Source organism: Colobus angolensis, unplaced genomic scaffold, assembly GCF_000951035.1.
Source record: "Colobus angolensis palliatus isolate OR3802 unplaced genomic scaffold, Cang.pa_1.0 Scaffold597, whole genome shotgun sequence".
NCBI classification, from domain to species: domain Eukaryota; kingdom Metazoa; phylum Chordata; class Mammalia; order Primates; family Cercopithecidae; genus Colobus; species Colobus angolensis.
In genome coordinates, this window is record NW_012119565.1 from 218,906 (window position 1) to 240,431 (window position 21,526).

The 21,526-nt window shown below is 46.8% G+C and overlaps 1 protein-coding gene across 1 annotated transcript in view; it reads right to left on the minus strand.

Annotated features, from left to right (window-relative positions):
• The window catches only part of ITGB3 (integrin, beta 3 (platelet glycoprotein IIIa, antigen CD61)), a 56,762-nt gene that overhangs the window by 17,141 nt on the left and 18,095 nt on the right, over window positions 1-21,526 (minus strand). Inside the window, exons 2-10 of the mRNA XM_011962566.1 lie at window positions 19,618-19,715; window positions 10,305-10,500; window positions 9,157-9,409; window positions 7,426-7,588; window positions 6,599-6,760; window positions 4,040-4,135; window positions 3,542-3,631; window positions 2,731-2,865; window positions 1,053-1,482 (exon numbers count right to left, since the gene is read on the minus strand). Coding sequence (XP_011817956.1) covers window positions 1,053-1,482; window positions 2,731-2,865; window positions 3,542-3,631; window positions 4,040-4,135; window positions 6,599-6,760; window positions 7,426-7,588; window positions 9,157-9,409; window positions 10,305-10,500; window positions 19,618-19,715 — 1,623 coding nt within the window. The remainder of the gene's footprint in view (window positions 1-1,052; window positions 1,483-2,730; window positions 2,866-3,541; window positions 3,632-4,039; window positions 4,136-6,598; window positions 6,761-7,425; window positions 7,589-9,156; window positions 9,410-10,304; window positions 10,501-19,617; window positions 19,716-21,526) is intronic.

Genomic DNA, 21,526 nt, shown 5'->3' on the forward strand with positions numbered 1-21,526 from the left:
AAGAACCCAATGCCAATGAAGCCAATCTGAGTCAAGGGTCACCCCAGAAAACAATTATAATGTCTCTGTTTGGCCACACAATACACCCATAACCCAGTCCCAACCAACTTGCAAGTGTCTGTCACAAGAGGGATTAAGCCACAGTGATTATGGCCCAGTAAAAACCCATCCTCAGTGCCCCAGGAACAACTCAGACTATTTGCCCTCTGAGTGTTGTCAACATATCTGCAGATAAAGACTACATTAATGTTAGTTCAACTTCTAGCGGGAGAAGTACCCCAGGAGTGGTTCTTGGGGCAAGGAGAAACTAGTTTGAGATTATCAGTGGGCCTCAAGATTTTACTGAATTTTGCAATGAGAATGACAACTCAGCACCCTGCTGAGTAGAAGGACTCAAAATCATAATCCCCAGTCTGTCGGCAGGGACTCTCTGTGGCAGTGCTAGCCAAGAGAACTTTCTGTCACATTGAGATGTTCTAGATCTATGCTGTCCAATATAGCAGCCACTAGCTACATGTGGCCACTGATCAGCTGAAGAACCGAATTTTTAATTTTTTGATTTTGGCTAATTTAAATAACCACATGTGGCTAAAGGCTACCATATTGGATAGCAAAGATCTAGAATCCAAAAAATAACAGTAGTACCAATAGTAGTAATAGTGATAACAAAATAGTGCTAACATTAATAAGAGCATTACACCATTTTCCAGACATTGTTCAAGCACGCTCCAATGCCTTGCATATATACTACTATTTTCCAGGTCTCTTGTGATACAAAGATAAACTCATATAAAATTATTACTAGCCTTACTACATATTCTGACATGTGTTTTCTAAGTCTATAAATAGTAAAAAGTTAATTGCCATCTATCAGTAACTTTTTTTTTTAACCTGAAAAGTGGATTGGTCCTTATACTCAAAAAGATTGGGAACCACTGAGTTACACCTCTGCCTGCAAAGACCCATCTCAGGCCTTTGCCTATGTTTCCAGGGGGTGCAGATGTATGAGGGGGTATGGGTTCCAGGACAGGGGGCCCTGCAGTTCTCCTCACCTGAGCACATCTCCCCCTTGTAGCGGACACAGGAGAAGTCATCACACTCACAGTACTTGCCCGTGATCTTGCCAAAGTCACTGCTGTGGCAGACACATTGACCACAGAGACACTCGCCCCGCTGGCTGCAGACGGGCTGACCCTCCCGGGGGCTGCACTCATCCTGCTGGGAAGGGCGATAGTCGTCCTCTGAGCACTCACACTGGGATCCCAGCCAGCCAGGCCCACAACGGCACACCCCACACTCAAAGGTCCCATTGCCATTGTTACAGTGACGGCTATTAGGTTCAGCTTGGGCCTGGCAGGCACAGTCGCAATCAAAGGTGACCTGGACGATCAGGCTGTCCTTGAAGCCCACGGGCTTGATGGTAAAAGACTTCTCCTTCTCCTGGGGGCAGCCTCGCACCTTGGCCTCAATGCTGAAGCTCACCTGGATGGAAAGCAAGATTGTATTTAGACACAGTTGGGCCCAGTTAACACTCCAGCTCTGGAGGGAAAAAAAAGTTGTTCCCTGCCCTGCCAAGGAATACCCAAATTGGGTGTCTTATGCTTTTGCAATATGGAGTTCCTCAGGCTTTGTGGAAGGTCTGCAAAGCAAACCTTCCACAGGTTCCACAGACCTCCACCTCTGTGAAGATCTGCAAAGCAAAAACACAAGCACGGGAATAGTATCATTGTGACATATGTAGCTGGATGCAGAGACATGGTCTACAGTCAATAAATAATAAAAGGCTGTTTTTTTACTTCACATATGAAATAGACCAGCTGAAACTGAACAAAACCTGTGATCATATAAACACCCTGCTCTGGCCAACTAAGCAAGCTGGCCTGATTATAATTATTAGCAAGATGCACAAAGCACTGTTTTGTACCACACAGTCCCACATGGTGGTCAACCATAAGCTCAGGGTCTACTTCAATTTCCACACATTTTATAGTTTATGCAATAAAGCATGTTTCAGGACAATATTGCTAACATGGGATGTTTGCACAAGTGCCTGAAGGATAGATAGATTAAGAGAAAGGATCAGTGCATCCAAAGATCTATTTTCTTCCCCTCCTTCCTCCCCTCCCACCAACTCCTCTCCCCTTAGGCAGAAGCAGAGGAGAAACGACCGATAAGGAAAGTCGTGGAGGGACTGGATGGTGAAATGAACATCTGGCTTCAAAACTTCCATGAGGGTAGGTACTCTTCCCTGGTCCATTTGCTGCTAAATTCTCGGCAGCTAGAACAATGCCTGACACATTGTCAGTGCTCAATAAATATTTATAGGTGATGTCATTTTACATTTTAGATTTTACTTTCCTGTGTCATTTTACAAAAGAAAGGTATTAATTACCTTGGGAAAGCTGGAGACTGGTGAGGGACTGAAGGTAAAGAAATATTTTCCTTTGCAATCAACTGTGCATACACAAACAAAGGTAACCAAATTGTAAGTTTTTTAAATTCCTGAGAGTTGAGTTCACGTAACAGAAATAGCTTACGCAACAGAAGCCCCAGAGGAAAAGATTGGTGGATCCATTACATCTAACTTGAAATGACTTTCAGGAAAGGTATTTTTCCTGCCCATATTTTTTTCTGGTGGAAGGGGGCCATTTTTAGTCATTACAAAATGAAGAAAGGGGGTTGGGTACTCATAGATGCTCCAGGACAAAGGCCCTGCCCAGCCCATCTCACCGTGTCTCCAATCTTGAGTCCCATACAAGACTTGAGGCCAGGGATGACCTCATTGTTGAGGCAGGTGGCGTTGAAGGATAGAGACAATTCTTCAGGGAGGTCACGCACTTCCAGCTCGACTTTAGAGCGGATTTTCTGAGCACAAAGGGGCACAAGAAGACAAGAAAATGAACTGAAAGGAAATGGGAAATGGCAAGAGCCAGTTCCATCCCAAGCCAAATCTGTCAAGTAGCTCTGGACTCACCCCAGCAGTGCCAGAGGCCAAGGTTTGACCTGGAAGCTGCCGGAGCACCCCTAGGACTCTGTTTCCTCCTCTGTTTCCTGCACAGGAACCTGCTCCCTCTTTCCATCTCCACTTGCATCTAGGTGAGTCTGGGTAAAATGTACCAGCTACACCACCCTCCCGCAGGCCTCATAGATGTTGCGAAAGGGGAGTACTGGTCACCTTGGAAAGCAGCATTTTCTACCTAATGTTTCATCAACCTCACCTTCCCCATGTCTCAGCTCTCTCTTTTCCCTGTTATTGGAGCCCAGTTTTCCCTCACTCTGCCCCCACAATTCCAGGGCTCTGCTCCTTCTCCAACTAATCACCATCCCCATCCCCATCCCCTTTCTTTCTTTCTGGGCTACTTCCTTCTCAGAAGGCTGCATCCCTTCTAGAGCAGACCACTGCCTGGCCTCTGGGAGCACACGGAGAAGGCAGTAAGATCGTGTGGTAGACTGGCACCTGGGACTCACAAACCTGAGCCCTGCTGTGTAAGTCAAATGAGGTGGACTCTCCACAGGACTATCTCCAGCACAAGACACTTACCCCATAAGCATCAACAATGAGCTGGAGGACATTGCTGGAATCCATGGACAGAACCCCGACTGTGGTCCCTGGGATGAGCTCACTATAGTTCTAGAAAAGACGACAAAGATGTCCAGATATTACCGAAGGCAGGTGGTGGTCTCCAAAAGCCCTCCTCAAATCCCACTGAGAGTCCTGAGATGAAGATTGGAGGAAGGTATGGGATATTTCAGTGGTCACTGCCAGGAATATATCTAGCAATTTTTCAGCCCTGAGCAAAAGCAGAGGAAGCCTCTCACACCCTTTGCCACCTCCCCTCCACCACCACAAACACCAACACACACCTCATAAGTTCAAGGTTGCAGGAGAAAGGCCCAGAGTGCAATCTTTAGCTCCTGGGGAGTGGATTAGGGGAGAGTCTTTCCTGGTTGGGGACTATGGCCAATGCTAGCACAGGCTGGCTACCTGGGGCTCCCACCATCACAGGGCCTATTCCAGGAAGCCCAAAGGCACAGTCACCTGATAGAGATTGACTACATTTTCAGTCACTGCGAAGATCAAATTGATGTTTTTCTGGGAGAGCTTCTCAGTCATCAGCCCCAAAGAGGGATAATCCTAGAAAAATGAAGGATGTAGAGGTTAATGAAGTGCCATGTACATCCCTAGGGTTTAAACCTTAGAACTTATCTTGCTTGGGCTGTGGCTTGGGCTGTGGAGAGTTGTGGTGCTTAAACCTTTTCACTTCATGCTGGAAGTGAGACAAGAGCCTGGGCAACATAGCAAGACCCCATCTCTACAAAAAAAAAATTTTTAATTTGCCAGATGTGGTGGTAAGTGCCTACAGTCCTAGCTACTGGGTAAGCTGAGGCACGAGGATCGCTTCAGCCCAGGAGTTGGAGGTTACAGTGAGCTATGATTGCACCACTGCACTCCAGCCCAGGCAGCAGAGCAAGACTCTGTCTCTAAAACTGTAAAAAAAAAAAAGTGGGGGGCGGGGGGTACAGTGAGACAAGAAGGGTAAGTAGCACAGAAGTTCTACTTGTGAACTCCAGGGATAGACGAAGAGGTGCAGGCCAGTGGTGTCAAAACTAAGCACCTCTTTCTTCCTGCTTGAATTTAATGCACTAATACAATGGAGCTGCTTCCCTGCACAAGGCACTGGGTTAGGCCTCTGTTTGGGAACTACTGACAGATGCCTTGGCCTGGCCCTCATGATCCTCCACCATGTGGTCTCAGTCTTTCTTTCCAAATATTACTCACCTCTCTCCCTCTTCCACTCAGCAGTGATCTGGTCCACTGTCTCCCACCTGGAGTTGCCTTCTTGTTGGTAATCCTCCTCCTTTCTCAGGGCCAGGCTTAGGCCCCACCTCCTTCAGGAACTTCCTTGGCCATCCCAGCTCATGATGAGCTTTCCTCCCTTGGATACGTATAGCCCACTTTGGCTTTGCCACACCCATTTAGCACTAATCATGCATCTTGTGTTATTGTAAATATATATATATCCTTTCTCCTCAACTAGACCAAAAACTCTGTAAGGATAGAACCATACATAGTCTTGTTATCTCCCTCAGCCCCTGGCCCAGTGCCTTGCATAGAGTAGGTGTCAAAGGTTGCTGACTCATTGCCTGGTAGTGCTTGACTTGGATATGGCTGACACCAAAGAACTCCAGGACACTGTGCGGGTGGGGTGGTGAATTGTGAACATGTCCATGGGATCCTAGACCTTGCAGGGAGCTCATTAGATCCTCAGCTCAGTCTCCTGCCTTTACACAGGTATACCTTTAAGCCACCTAGATAAGGAAGTTGCTATATTGTCCTTAGGAGATGAAGAGTTCACACCTGCCCCAGATACCTAGAGCATTACAGCACATTTCTCTTATGGTTTATAGTAATTTCTCCTGATTCAATTTAAATATTTTCCTCTTATTTAACCTTCTATGGTGATATAAAACAGCTTATAAGATGTGTTCTCATGTACAAGCTAAATCATCCTTTAGCCTTCTTTCTTTCAAGCTGAATGACTCTGGCCTTTTAATCTTTCCTCGTAGGACCTGTTCACCATGTCTTTGATGATCTTTCCCCTCTTTCTCTCTTTCTCTCTCTCTCTCTCTCTCTCTAAGAGAAGGGGTCCCCACTAGGAGGAATGGCTCACGCCTGTAATCCCAGCACTTTGGGAGGCTTAGGGGGGCAGACTGCTTAAGCTAAGGAGTTCGAGACCAGCCTGGGCAACATAGCAAGACCCTGTTTTCAAAAATTAGCCAGGCATGGTAGTGCATGCCCGTGGTCCCGGCTACTGAGGAGACTGAGGTGGTGAAGGCTACAGTGAGCCAAGATTGCACTACTGTGCCCCAGCTGGGCAACACAGCAAGACTCTGTATCAAAATAAAAAAAAAAAAAAAAGCAGTGGTGGTTCTTGCTCTGTAACTCAGGCGGGAATGTGGTGGCAAGATCACAGCTCACTGCAGCCTCAGACTACTGGGCTCAAGAGATCTTTCTGCCTCAGCCTCACAAGTAGCTGGGACCATAGGCACAAGCCACCACACTCAGCAAATTTTTGCATTTTTTGTAGAGACAGGGTCTCACTATATTTCCCAAGCTGGTTTCAAACTCCTGGACTCAAGTGATCCTTGCACCTCAGCCTCCCAAAGTGCTGAGATTACAGGCATGAGCCATCACATGCCTGGCCAATCTTTCTCTTTTTTTCCTCTATCTTCTTCCAATAACTACAAGTTAGTATGGTATTCCAAGAAAGGGCTAATCAAAGTGGAGAGGAAGACCTGCTTCCCAGTTGGTTTGTAAAAATCCTTTGGGTTCATTCTGGATCCCATGATGCTGCTGCTATGCTGCTGACAGTAAAGGCAGTGATAATACCACAATCAGGGATATCTCTAATGGTTATGTAGGTTGTATGCTGGATGACGGTGTCCAGTTGGTAAGGGATAGGGGCAAGCTGAAACCGAGCCCTGCACCCTGCCCAGAAGGAGGGGCTGCCATTTTCATATTCACACAGACTCTGCCTGGGTTAGGGCAACCCTCCCCATCATGAATAGAAACCATAGGTGGTGCCAGAGATCTCACCATGGTAGTAGAGGCAGAGTAATGATTGTCACTACCAACATGACACTGCCCATCACTGGGCTGGACAATGCCTGCCAGCCTTCCATCCAGTGCTATATGAGTCTTGGCATCAGTGGTAAACACCAGCAAGTGCGATGCATCATTCCTCCAGCCAATCTTTTCCTGTTAAAAGAAAACAAAAAACAAACGCAGAGGAGACAAAACAAATTCAGCCATGTCACAGGTAGAGAACAGAGACCCAAGGTGCTCCCTGGCTAAAGGGCTGGACAGCTTGTTTTGAAGAAGGGTCTCAGTCCCAGTCCTTGGAACCGAAGCTGAAACTTTCCAGTTCAGGGGTTTCATTCTCTTCAGAAAACAATCTCATAGCTGATTAGTTCAAGCAGCTGAATGAGATCCTCTTAACTCTTCTAATGACAGTCACATTGCCCATCTAGAAACTGCACCTGTAAAAATCCTTTGGGTCCGTTCTGCATTCTGACGTGCATCCACAGAGCTGATCTGGGCTAGAAGAAATCTCATCTGAACATCCGCCTACTTTGCTGAGGTTAAGTTAACCCAGCTTTAACTCTGAAGTAACTCTGAAGGTGGGAAGATGCTCTCCCCTGGGAACATATGAGACCACTGAGGTTCAAAGAAATGTCAGCTCAGGCCAGGGAGTAGATCTAAGCCAAGACTGAATATCAGGAGCAACTTACTACTCATAACTGCAGGAAGCTCTGCTTAGTTCTCATCTCATTTTACACCAGAAATCCCCAGAGTTCAGTCACTTCCTTCCCCATTTTGATCTATGCCAACCACACCTGGCACTCTAAGTCCTCCAAACTCACATCACAGACTGTAGCCTGCATGATGGCATCAAAGCCACCCTCTGGGGCATCTCGGTTCCGTGACACACTCTGCTTCTTCACTTCCTCATTGAAGCGGGTCACCTGGTCAGTTAGCGACAGCACGTGTTTGTAGCCAAACATGGGCAAGCACGTGGTCTTCATACTGGGAAAGGATGGGAGATAATTTAAGCAGACACCTTGATGGAAAAGGCAGCATGAGAATTGGGAGGAAAGAGAGGGGACAAATATAGATAGTGGTATGCCCAGGCCAGTTCCATACAACCACAGTTACCCAGACAGTTCAGACTCCAAAATCCTCAAATTACCTGAGGTTCCCCATCAACCTTACCCCCATCCAGCTAGCCTAGAGGATAAGAGATTGAGCTGGAAACAAGACTCCCTGAGCTTAGATCCCAGCTGCCCTCTTTACTAGTCATGGGACCTTCGGCAAGCCTCTCAGGTCAGCCTGTGAACGAGGGGCCAGGATAGCACATATCCCATAAGAGCTGCGAGACTTAAGTAAGTTCATATACACAAAGCACTTAGACCAGAGCGAGGCTTGAGTTGCTGATACTATCACCTTATACTTAACACTTTTCTAAAGTTACAATAAAGCACAAGTCCATCAGTAAGTTAAGGTCCCTGAACCATCAATAAATTGATAGATCATGCAAGACAGGTGCATTTCCGCCCCCAGCCGAAATTGTGTGTTTAATTAATGGCTGATGTCTTGCCTGGGAACCTTACAACCCAGACAGAAGGTTGAATGCCATATCATATAACTTCAAAACCTTTTTTTTTTTTTTTTTTTTTAGAGACAGTTGTTCTCCATTGCCCAGGTTGGTGTGCAGTGGCAAAATCATGGCTCACTGCAGCCTCAACCTCCCAAGCTCAGTCAGTCCTCACACCTCAGCCTCCCTATAGTCCCGGGGACTGCAGGCATGCGCTATCACACGTGCTAATTTTTTGTAATTTTTGTAGAGATGGGGGTCTCACTATGTTGCCTAGGCTGAACTTAAACTCCTAGGCTCAAGTGATCCTCCCACCTTGGTCTCCCAAAGTGCTGGGATTACAGAAGTGAGCCACCCCACCTGGCCATAACTTTGAAAACTAAAAAGTAAATTCACACCTTTTCAGGCTCAGCAACCAGCATTGTAAGTTATTCTAATACATGGATTTGCACAGTCTCCACCAATTGAATAAATAAGCCATTAAGTTTTAAGCCAAAGTTTCAAACAGAGGCACAAGTTATCCATTTACAGACTATAAAAGTGTTCAACAAATGTCATTTCCACTCTTTTATATTCCTTAGCACTTCATTTCTTCTGTTTGTACCCTGCAGGATGCACAGCCTTGATGAAGACAATAACACCAACAATGGAATCAATCCTTCTGTAATCACAATTTCTCGGTTTACTTATCCATAAGTTTCTTTCTACTTTTGACCTCATTTCCCTTCCATTCTCTCTTGCCTCCTATTTATTTGTTACCAAGACTAAGAAGCTGATGAATTTTCTTTCTAGGTTCTCCAAACAGCCTTAGGTTCTACTGACACAACCCTCCAGATCCACAAGCTAGCCCATTTGCCAGACAGGGAGACCAAGGTAGAGAGGAGCTATAGTTTGGCCAGAAGACAGCCAACAAAGCGACCCTAGAGCTAGAAATAGAAACCAGGACTTGGACCTTCCTGGGGCAAAAGATGTTGTCCTGGCATCTGGAGGAGGGACTTACTCATAGCAGGGGTTTTCGAGGGCCTCTGGTGGGGAGATATACATGTATGGTGACACAGGCTTGTCCACAAATGCCCCGAAGCCAATCCGCAGGTTACTGGTGAGCTTTCGCATCTGGGTAGCCAGCTTGGTACCCAGGTTCTGGATGCTCCACAGATCGTCCTTCATGGAGTAAGACAGGTCCATCAAGTAGTAGATGTCCACAGGGTAATCCTCCACCTGCCGCACTTGAATGGAGAAATTCTTCGAATCATCTGGAAGGCAGAAAGATGTTAGTTTTTATCTTCTTCTCCCTCCAAGATTGAATAAGCAGATTTGGATACAGTTGGGACTAAGAAATTGCACGATCAAAGCAAACCAGAAAGCCCTGGTCCCTTTTCCTCTTCCTTTGCAATTCTATTACTCTTCTAATCTCTTGACCCTCCTATTTTTAACATCTTCTTTTCCATTCTAAAATTTTCCACTTTCTCTAAATCCCCAGGGGATTTCCAATCCTGTGAGTTCCAAGGGTCTATCACTATGAGTCACAGAGGTTTTGATAGTTACTACACTTCAGATTCTGTAAAAGACAGAAATTGCACCCTACCCTTCTCTGAATCCCATTGCATCCAACACATGCCTTGATAGTAGGTAAATCCTTCTTGACTTAGTTGGAAAGTCAAAATCAATGCTTCAAAATTTCTGTCTCTTAGTCTAACCTTTCCTCCCTCTAAAGGTCTTGTGTACCTATTGTGCCTGCCCGCATTCCCCCGTCCCAATCCCCTGTGAAAGGAGGGCTTACAAGTTGCTTTCTTGTTCTATATCTCGTTTGCACCTCAACACAAAGCTCGAAGCTAGGTAAAACAGGCACTTGGGTAAAGAAGAAACAAATGTTTTTTGAGCACCTACTTTGTCAGAAGGGTTAAGTAACTTGTCCAAGGTCAAATAGCTAATATATGATGCAGTCAAGATTCAACTCAGATCTTCTGACTCAAGTCCTAACGTCTCTTATTTTCTTCCATTCTCTTGCCCACACCTCCCCCCACATCCTTGTCTTCCCACCCCATTTCCATTCTGAGCTACTTCCCCAAGACTTCCTCCTCAGACCTCCAACTTGTGCTCTATGCCCATCTGTCTCAGGTCTCTCCCTGCAAAGGGTCCCATGCCTACCTGGCCGGAGCCGGAGTGCAATCCTCTGGGGACTGACTTGAGTGACCTGGGAGCTGTCTCCAGAGCCTTTGTCGCTGAGGGGCCTGTCCTCTAGTACTCGGGCCTCACTGACTGGGAACTCGATGGATTCCGGGGCACAGTTATCCTTCAGCAGATTCTCCTTCAGGTCACAGCGAGGTGAGCCCAGAGGCAGGGCCTGTAAGACAGGAGACCAAAGAGAAGTCCAGCAATCAGAGCTATGGTGACTCTCTACCTCCTGCAGGCCCTACCACTTCCCCATAGCTAAGAGTTTACCCCATACTTGGATCATAAACAAATTGGTTTGGTCTTTCCTGGGATAATCCCTTAGGACCGTTTTACAGAAAGGGGAAATTGATACTTTGGGAGGCCAAGGCATGAGGACTGCTTGAGGCCAAGAGTTCAAGACCAGCCTGGACAACATAGCTAGACCCTGGCTCTACCGAAAAAAAAAAAAGAAAAAGGAAAGAGAAATTGAGACATCAGAAAGGCCTATTTATGGAGTTGTAGCTAGAAAGAGAGCCTGTCCAGTAAGATGCCTGGTAGACCAGCATTTTTTAACTATGGAATGCAACACACTCGTGGGTCCCAAAATCAATTTAGCAGGTGTCAACCATCATTTTGTTAAATAAAATACAATAGAATAGAATAGAAAATATCAAAGTGTACAAATAGTCCAAGTGTTGTTTTGTGAAACTCTCATATTGTTGGAGAGTGGGGAATAACACGTATAATAAATAACCATACCCAGTACAATGTGTTTCTTTCTGTAGGTTTCAAAACAGTTTGGAAGCTACTGTGTTCAACACAGGCTAGGCTATGAGATCCATGAAGTCAGGGACTATGTGTGTCTTGGCCCCTCTCAATTCCCAGCATCCAATCTAGGACTTACCACAAACATGATAGGGAAAGGCAGTGTAAGGAGGCAGGAGAGAGTCAGGGCTAAGGGCACAGGAGTAAATTCAGCATTGCACTTACAACTGCTTACTAATGCAAGTCACCTAATTCCTCCAAGCCTAGTTTCCTCAGCTGTAACATGAACATAATAACAATCCCTCCTTCAGTACTTAAGAGTAATCAAAATCATAGAGTCAAAAAGTAGAATAGCAGTTTCCAGGGACTGGGAGGAATAGAGAATTACTGTTTAATGGGTATAGAGTTTCAGTTTTATAAGATGAAAAGAGTTAAGGAGATAGATAGTGGTGATGGGTTTCATGACATTATAAATGTGTTTCATGCCACTGAACTGTATGCTTAAAAATGGTTAAGATGGGCCAGGCCCAGTTGCTTATGCCTGTAATCCCAGCACTTTGGGAGGCCGAGGTGGACGGATCACCTCAGGTCAGGAGTTCGAAACCAGCCTGGCCAACCTAGTGAAACCCTGTCTCTACTGAAAATACAAAAATTAGCCAGGTGTGGTAGCGTGCACCTGTAGTCCCAGCTACTTGGGGGACTGAGGCCGAAGAATTGTTTGAACCTTGGAGGTGGAGGTTGCAGTAAGCCGAGATCATGCCACTCCACTCCAGCCTGGGCAACAGAGCAAGACTTGATCTCACACACACACAAAAAAAAATAGTTAAGATGGTAAATTCTATGTTATGTGTATTTTCCCACAATAAAATTTACTTAAAATAACAGTAATTATGGTACCTCCCTCACAGTCATGTCACACAGGCTAAATAAGACAATCTACATAAAATGCATAGGACAGCGCCTGGCACAGAGGAAGTGCTCAGCAAATGTGAGCTATTACTATGAGATGCTTGACAAGTACTTCCTGGATAAGCTAATTATGAATAAACTCCACAAACTTGGGAACATGGGAAAATACCATGATGCCAGGCTCCTAACCAGAGCCCATCCTATCACTTCAGCTTCCTCCTTCACCCTGGACAAAGAACAAATTGAGTACCCTTCCAAAAACCCACAGCCCCCTGAGGCTCTGTGTGCTTACACCTGAGTATTGAGTGGGGGCCACACTGGAAAGAACACTGAAAATCAGGAAAGAGGATCAATCCTAGGCCTGCCAGTGACTAGTCACGTGACCTCAGATATATCATTTTGTGTCCTCACCTGTTCAACAAGGTAGTTAGATGACATGGTGTTTTCAGTCCCTTCCGGCTCTGACATTCAGCCAATTTAGCCAACGCCGTGTGGGTGCATGTCTATGAGGGCTCCTTGCCAGGTTGAGGGGACCAGCCAGCAAGCTGGAAAACCCCTCCCTGGACTTATTTCACAACATCTAGGCCTTCAGGCTCTCCCCAGCTCCACTCCTACCCACATCCCCCATAAGCACTTCCAAATGTCTGCTGGATAACCCACACCAATATCCCAAAACAATTAGTGTTGACATTTATTGAGCACTTACTGTATGTCACGCACCACGGTGAGCACTTTACATGGATTATTGCAATCTGCCTGCCTGACAGTTCCATAATGCTGGAACTATTATTATTTTATAAGGGAGAAACCTAAGGTTTAGAGACTTCACAAATGAGGAACCCAATCTTACAGGTAAGGAATCTGAGGCTTAGAGAAGTTAAGGAATTTGCTCAAAGTTGCAGAGCTAGGAAGTGGCAGAACTGAGAGGCCAGCTAGATTGTCCGACTGTAATTATCCTCATAAAATAAGCTTCATTACATTCCATATAGAGTGAGAGTCAAGGCACGGAAAAGGAGGAGTGTGGAAGGAAGGGTCCTAGGAGGAGCCACAACAGAGAATGCCCCAGGTAGGGAACAGGATGCAAGATGGGCATGTACGAGGGATGGAGAAGGATGGATGACATCTGCCTCCTCAGCCTCCTCAAGCAACCTGGCAGCCATAATGCCAGGAGAGGGACTGGGTCACAAGGAGCCATTCATACTCAAAAGCCCTGTAACCAGCCGGGTGCGGTGACTCATGCCTGTAATCCCAGCGCTGTGGGAGGCCGACACGGGTGCATCACTTGAGCTCAAGAGTTCCGGACCACCCTGGGCCACAGGGCGAAACCCTGTCTCTACTAAAAATACAAAGATTATCTGGGCATGGTAGTGCACACCTGGAATCTCAGCTACTCAGGCGGCTGAAGTGGGAGGATCACTTGAGCAAGGGAAGCGGAGGTTGCAGTGAGCCAAGATCACACCACTGCACCCCAGTCTAGGTGACAGTGTAAGACCCCATCTCAAAACAAAAACAAAAAACCCTGTAACCCAAAACCCTTCCCAATGCTTAAGGTCTCTCTCCCTCTCCAGTCCGATCCCCCTTTTATGGGCTGAAGCCTTCCCCACGTGGATGGGGACATGAGCAACACCAACAGCATGAGGACTACCCTGGCCCAGGCAAGAAGTAAGTAGAGTTTCTGGAAGCCAGCAGCTTCGTTCTTTCTTTCGCTCTCAGCTTCACAGGTATGCAGGCAGAGAACTAGCCTCAGCAACGGAAATCACTGAATGAGACTTAACCTTCCTGGTGGCAAATACTCCAACAGGGACATCATAGACCTCCCACAGCTCTGAGGAAGATGAAAATCTCCCCTGCACCCAGCTGTGGCTGAGGACGGAATGACATGGGGAGAGCTTGGGCACTTCAGGTTTTGTGCCCAGACTCCTGTTGTCCCTGCCCACCTCTCCTACCCCTTCCTCCTCGGAAGCAGTCTTTCTCTTGCTCAAAAAAGTCCCAATCTTATCTCTGATTCCAGCTGCCCACAAAGCCCCAGGGAGAAAACCTTCCCAAAAAGGCAGTGGAGAAATCAGAATGCAGTGAGGAGCGCATCCTTTCCAGGACCAAGACAGATGCTGAAAAAGACAGCAGGGATGGGAGCCCAGCAAACTGGATGAGGGCAGCAAGGCCATCATGCATCTTCAGGCTCCATCAGCAGAAAGAGAGAATGCATTAGACGGGAGTTTCCTGACTCGTATTTTCTAATGTGGCGGTCCTAATGAGAAGAGGGTTTGAAGCGCTAAGATGTGCTGACAGTCCTAATGGTTTGTTATGAGTTTCCTTAGAAAAATTAAACACTGAAAAACAAAACCGCCTCCCTCCCTCCCTCTGTGGTTGCTGACATCAGAGGTCAGGAATATAACAGGCCTGCTTGTCAGCCAAGCTCTCCACGAGAGCCCTGTTCCAGAAGAGCACCAAGGCAGTGACCTCAACATACTTGGGCAACATTCCCTTTCTTGGTAACCCAGGCTGAGAAGGTAGAAGGAATATCACCAGGTTATGCAGGGAGAAAGCTAGAAGGGGGAGGGGTGGATATTAAAGTTCCAGTTCCCAGGGAAACCGGATGTTACACAAAAAGGGCAAAAATAGCCAAGACCCAGGGGAAGGGCCTGAGCACAGAGGTGGGAGGTTCCAGCCAGCACCCTGCAAGCTGGCTGAATTACCTCCCTCTCCTGGGAGGGTGACACATGCTCTTAGTACCATTCTCCATTAATCCCATTTTGGAAACTGGGAAAGTACAACATGAATAGTTGTCATTATCCTGCCTATTTCACAGGGTTGGTCAGGAAGTAAAAAAGACTGTGAATGTGAAATGCTTTCAAAATAGAAAAATCTCAATATAAGTTAACTATACTGAAATCCAGTATAGGACAGAGGTCCCCAACTTTTTGACACCAGGGACTGGTTTCATGGAAGACAATTTTTCCATGGACAGGGAGGTGGGGATTGTTTCAGAATGAAACTGTTCCACCCCAGATCATCAGGCATTAGTTTGATTCTCATAAGGCGTGAACAGCCTAGATCCCTCCCATGCGCAGTTCACCTATGAGAATCTAATGCCACGGCAGATCTGACAGAAGGCGGAGCTCAGGCGGTAATGCTCACTCCCTTGCTGCTGACCTCCTGCTGTGCGGCCTGGTTCCTAACAGGCCATGGACCGGGAATTGGGGTCCCTGCTTTAGGATATAGTATAAACAAATAAATGCAAATATAAGGTGACTCTTTTTTTTTTTTTGAGATGGAGTTTCACTCTTGTTGTCCAGGCTAGAGTAGTGCAATGGCGCAATCTCGGCTCACTGCAACCTCCACCTCCCAGGTTCAAGCAATTCTCCTGCCTCAGCCTCCCTAGTAGCTGGGATTACAGGCGCACGCCACCACGCCCAGCTAATTTTGTATTTTTAGTAGAGACGGGGTTTCACCATGTTGGTCAGGCTGGTTTTAAACTCCTGACCTCAAGTGATCCACCCACCTTGGCCTCCCAAAGTGCTGGGATTATAAGAGTGAGACACTGCACCCAGCAGGTAACTCTTTTTTACAGTTAACTACTATTATTTCATACTGTTTTCTTGGAGAGGGAGAGTCGATATGCCCCAGTACATTTTTTACCCCCAAGTGCCACCAAAACAACTCCCATCCATTGTTGTCTTGATTAACTCATCTGGTGAGGACAAGAAATCACTTGAACATGTAAAGAGAAAAGAATAAAGAGGGCAGAGGCTGGGCGCGGTGGCTCAAGCCTGTAACCCAGCACTTTGGGAGGCCGAGACGGGCGGATCACAAGGTCAGGAGATCGAGACCATCCTGGCTAACACGGTGAAACCCCATCTCTACTAAAAATACAAAATTAGCTGAGCGTGGTGGCGTGCGCCTGTAATCCCAGCTACTCGGGAGGCTGAGGCAGGAGAATGGCGTAAACCCGGGAGGCGGAGCTTGCAGTGAGCTGAGATCTGGCCACTGCACTCCAGTCTGGGCGATACAGCGAGACTCTGTCTCAAAAAAAAAAAAAAAAAAAAAGAGGGCAGAAAGGAGGAGGGGAGGAACATGAAGCATTTTTGTTTATAGTTGTTGGTATTCACATTTCATTGTTTACAAGGAGAGGAGCACTCTTAGTATTATACTTCCTTTTATAATAATAAGTTGGAGCAAAACTCTCAAGATGAACATTTATCCTCCAGATTAAAAATAAATAGAAAGAAGACAAGCCAGAATAAAATTATGTTTGTGATTACAAAGAAATGTAAATCATGGCCTATATCTTGTCCTGCAGTTGCAGAGAAGAAAATGAGAAGGAAATCCTATTAGAGTCTTCCTCTACTTTGCTAGACTCAAACCCCTTCTTCCTCTGTCACCCTTGGTTATCAGGCTAAGTGGGAAGCTGGCCCATCTTCCAGGGTGTACTCAGGCTTATATAAGAATTCCTAGTATATCCCTCCACTGTAGGGTTGCCAAATTTAGCAAATATTTGGGACATACTTATACTAAAAGTTATTTTTTGTTTAATTCAAATTTAAATAGATGTTCTGTATTTTAGATTTATTTTTTAGAGACAGGATCTCCCTATGTTACCCAGCCTAGAGTGCAGTGTCTATTAACAGACATGATCATGGTACACTACGGCCTCAAAATCATAGGCTCAGAGAATCCTCCCACCCCAGCCTCCTGAGTGGCTGGGACTACAGGCACCAGGCTGGATGTTCATGTTCTGTATTATCTGGCAACCTTAACTCCACCTCCATCCACCTTGACCTCAACCCCAGTGGCCCTTCAATTAGCAATGTTTGTCAAACTTGCTATCATAACAACCCATTCTGATGTAATAAACCCAGGGTCCATCCTGGGAACCTTTATTTTTAACAAGCACCCCAGGCAATTCTCAATACCAAATGAGTTTGGGAGGTTCTAGACTCCAGCATGGCACTGCTGAGACTAAGACCACGAGTTGAAGCCGGCCTCTTTGCTAGATTTACAGATCAGAGAGAGCACACCACCCCAACCCGTGTCAGTATCCAACCCTCCAAGAACACACCCTATGCACATGGGCCCAAAACTCCGTGCTCATCCATGTTGGCTATGTTTTCCTCTTACCCAGCCAAGCTCTCACTATACACACCCAAGAGCTCCAGTTCTCTAGGACCAAGGGGAAAACCGAGCCCAACCAGTTGTTTTTCCAGGCACTGCCAGCTTGCCTGGAACAGCCGACTCAGGGGAGGAAGAAGAACAGAGGGCTCTCCAGGGTTTGATTATTTGACAAATTCCCTACAAAATGGACCAGACTGTTCACCTTTGGTTTTTTGAAGTCAATGTCCAAAGCATTTTCAGCAGTTAAACTTAGCCTATCCAGGGGAAGCCCTGCTCCTCTCAGGAACAAAATAGCATTTCTGTTCAGGTTACAGTCCAGGATTCCCACCTCCCATCCCTCCCTGGTCACCACATTCTGTCCCACCCTTCCTTCTCTCCCTCCTCCCTCTTGCTCGGGGATCGTTGTAGTCCTTCACTAACCTCGGCCCTGCCTCCTTTCATGTTTATATGCCATTCTCCCAGGGAATATCTTACTGGACTTTCTACCTCCCTCCATTTGTTTTCTTTGGTCCTAGTTGCGCCCATTTCCTGGCTGACTGCACCCCTCATTCCTAGGTTGGTCCTATGTCATGCTCTGATCTACCCTGCACCTTTCCCTCTGCCCTCCCCAGGCCTGCCAGGGGACAAGGAGCACAACAGTCACCCATAAATATTCCACATTTGCATCTTTGAAATCTGGTTATGTGACCTAAGGGCTTTGTCTGTTCAGGCCTCAGCCCACCTCAGCTGCATGGCTAGTCCCTATGCAGATCAAGAGGGATGAAAAATGGGGGATAGGGAGCAGGATAGACCCTCCAAGTAAGTTTTCTTTTTCCCCAGCTTCTCTGGGCCAGAGATGCCTGCATTTTCTCTTGCTTTGGGTTGGAAAGGAGGGAAGGAGGAAAAGATGGAAGCACCCTTTAAGTGACACTAGGGCTTCTGTCCTGACATTCCTCTGCTCCTGAAGGCTTTGGGCTACCCAAGGCCCCCTCCCCATTCAGCTCTCCCTTCTTCCAGCATTCAGTTGCAGAACTGCAACTTCCTGGTAAAAGAAGCTTTAGTAATATCACGATGGGAGGAAGGAGGACATAGCAAATGAGGAGGGAGCAGGCTACATCACACTGAGCAGCCCGCTCAGCCCAGAGGGGAGGAGAACCTGCGGGGGTGGAGGAGAAGGACTCATCCATTCCCCCTTACTCCCCTTCCCTAGCCCCAGGGAAGGTTTCATTTGCTAAATGAAGTCAATGTGGCCCAGATGTTGGGCAGCTGCCTCTGGAAGCAGTTCCCGTGCTGAACAGCAAAGAGGCTAAAGCAACGTGCGGAGCTGGCCTCTGCTGCTCTGGCAGCCCTCCTGGCCGGTGATAAACAGAGCCTCCCAGCTCCCGCCCCTCCCCCCAGCCGGCCAGGGAGGTTGCCTTTTTAGGAAACTCAGTGGATCTGGAAAAGAAGCAGAGAGACTGAGGGGCTGGATTGGAGTGGTCATAAAACTGGAGAGGGCTAGGACTTGCTGTGGGACAGAGAGGACGCCTCAGGTAGCTGAGCCGCAGCCAGGCCAGGAACTCAGGTAACCACCTGCTGGCCAGGCCAGTGACTCAGCCTCAGACTCTATAATCACCGAATCTCTCCAACCACATTCATCTCCCACCCCCACCCCATCAGTTCTTGCCAGCTCCAAATTTCCATCCCAGCCACAAACACAGCCATTCCCTCAGACACACTCATTCCCTAGGGCCCCAGACACAACAAACCCTCGGCCTAGACACAACTAACCCTTTCCTGTCCCCCTTCCATCCTCACCAAGTGGGCCCAGCTCCTTTCCTCAACACCTGTGAGAAGGAAGGAAGGAAAGAAGAAGAGAAAGAAAAATGTAAAGCCGTGTGGCCCAATCGTCAAAAAGGGAAGAGAAAAGATCTTCTGATTAAACATCCACACACACAAGCACAAGATTCCTCTTCTATTTGCCTTTTTTAACCTCTAGGAAAAGAAGTAAGCCAGCACCCCCTCCCAACCCCATCTGTACCTATACCCCTTGCTGCCTCTCCTTTTGAGACCTGACACCTGCTTCCCTGGGATATTCCACCGCAAGAAATGCAGGCAATGGGCTGGGCACGGTGGCTCACACATGAAATCCCAGCACACTGGGAGGCCAAGGTGGGAGGATCTCTCAAGTCTAGGAGTTCGAGACCAGCCTGGGCAACATAGTAAGACTCTGTCTCTACCAAAAAATTAAAAATAAACTATTTTTCTTAGGAAAAAAAGCAAGCAAAGTGTGAGAAAGGGCAGCAATGGTTTCAGAGAGGACAGGAGGTCCAGCCAAACTGACAAGGGCAAGGGGCTATATGGTAGACTCGGGAGAGTATTCCTAGCAACATCCCCATGACAGCTCCTCACCATCCATCAATGGGAAAAATTCATCAAAGTTTTGCTTAGAAGGGACAAGGGGTACGTGTATTCAAGAGGGAGGTGATAACTTCATGGGTCTGTTTGTGCACAAAAGCAGCTTAGTCTGGAAAAGAAACAAGGTCTGGTATCTGCTCCTTACCTCATCAGAGCACCAGGCACACATGGGGCTCACAGCCAGGCACTGCTGGCAGGAGCTCACACCTCGCGTGGTACAGATGTTGGGCCCTGCAACAGACAGACAAAGGCATTAGCACCAGATTCGGCTCAGTGAAGGTACTTACCTGCCCCATCCTTCCCAACTTTCCCGATGTCCAGGTTTACAGCTCTCAGGTGCACACAAACACACCCTAACCATACCACAGACATCTACCAAATACAGGTTATTGGTAAGGAAGAAGGAGGAGGAGGAAAATCAGGAGAAACTCATCACTGCTCTCAACTGATGAGGCCACAGTGGTAACAAGTGATAGGGCAAGGCTCAGCCATGGACCCAAGTCTCAGATGGCAACTGATGGAAAGGCTTTAATTAAGAACTGGTTTGACACCTACATTGTGCAAATGAAAATATCTCTGAGGCCCAGAAAAACGGCAATGTATTCCTTCTTCAGTCATTCTAGTGATATTCACAGCCACGGCACAGGGGATCCAAGGCCAGATGTACTGACATTAACACACAGCCTAAATACAGTGGGGGCGTGGAGGGCAGGGTGACTTCGGTGGCAGTCTCCCACTGGCTGGCAAAAGAAAAGCAAATCTGAAATCTTCTCAAGCTTCTCAATGCATATATCTTGGAATCCAACCATAAAATGCTCTAGGAGGAAGTGCAGAAATGTTAGAAAAGGCTGACCGATATACACTGAAAGAACATGGAATTTTAGAGTTGGAAGGTCTGTGCTTGAATTTTGAATGTTCTTCTACTAACTACTTCATGACCTTGGGCAACTCAACTAGCCTCTATGGGATGACAATATCTGTCTCACAGGATTTGTACAAAAATCAGTGAGGTAAGGGGAAGCACTTGGTACACTATAAGGTGCCATTCAAATGAGAACAGTCCTTATACTGTCAAAGGACACAGCAAAGGCTAGGAGGAGGAGCAGGAACAACCAGGAAAACCAACACCACCTTGAGAAGCTCAGCCAGGAAGCCAAACCCAGGCATCTGCTTAGACAGAAACCACTGTCCTGTCTAATTGCCTAGCTCAGCATTCCTGCTCCAACCAGGTGAACCCTGCCTCCTGCAGTGCCTTAGGGAGGTTTTTTCCAATATAAGGAGCAGAATGTGAGGGATCTGTTCCTCCCCATGACCCAGTTACCCTGACAGCTCCTTCATGCAGTTTTCTAAAGGGACTTCTTTGCACCTAGCTGGTAAGACCAGAAAACGTATTTTGGAGAAATCAGCCTGACCATTGAGATGTTTTCCCAGTGTCCCCAAAACTTCTCATTTAGCGGTCTCCATTCATTTTATTACAGTGTGACTGAATTCCCTCCTTCCCAACGCCTGGACAAAAACACACTCAGAAAATGAGTGTATACACACAAACACACACACAATATTGTAAAGAAAAATTATGGCCGGGCGTGATGGCTCATGCCTGTAATTCCAGCACTTTGGGAGGACAAGGCAGGCGCATCACTTGAGTTCAGGCGTTTGAGACCAGCTGGCCAACATGGTGAAACCTCGTCTCTGCTAAAAAGTACAAAAATTAGCCGGGCATGGTGGTGTGTGCCTGTAGTCCCAGCTACTCAGAAAGCTGAGGCAGGAGAATCACTTGAACCAGGGAGGCAGAGGCTGAAGTTAGGTGAGATCATGCCACTGCACTGTAGCCTGGGTGACAGAGTGAGACTCCATCTCAAAAAAAGAAAGAAAGAGAAAAGAAAGAAAGAAAGAAAGAAAGAAAGAAAGAAAGAAAGAGAAAGAAAGAAAGAAAGAGAAAGAAGGAAGGAAAGAAAAAGAAAGAGAGAGAAAGAAAGAAAGAAAAAGAAAGAAAGAAAGAAAGAAAGAAAGAAAGAAAGAAAGAAAGAAAGAAAGAAAGAAAGAAAGAAAGA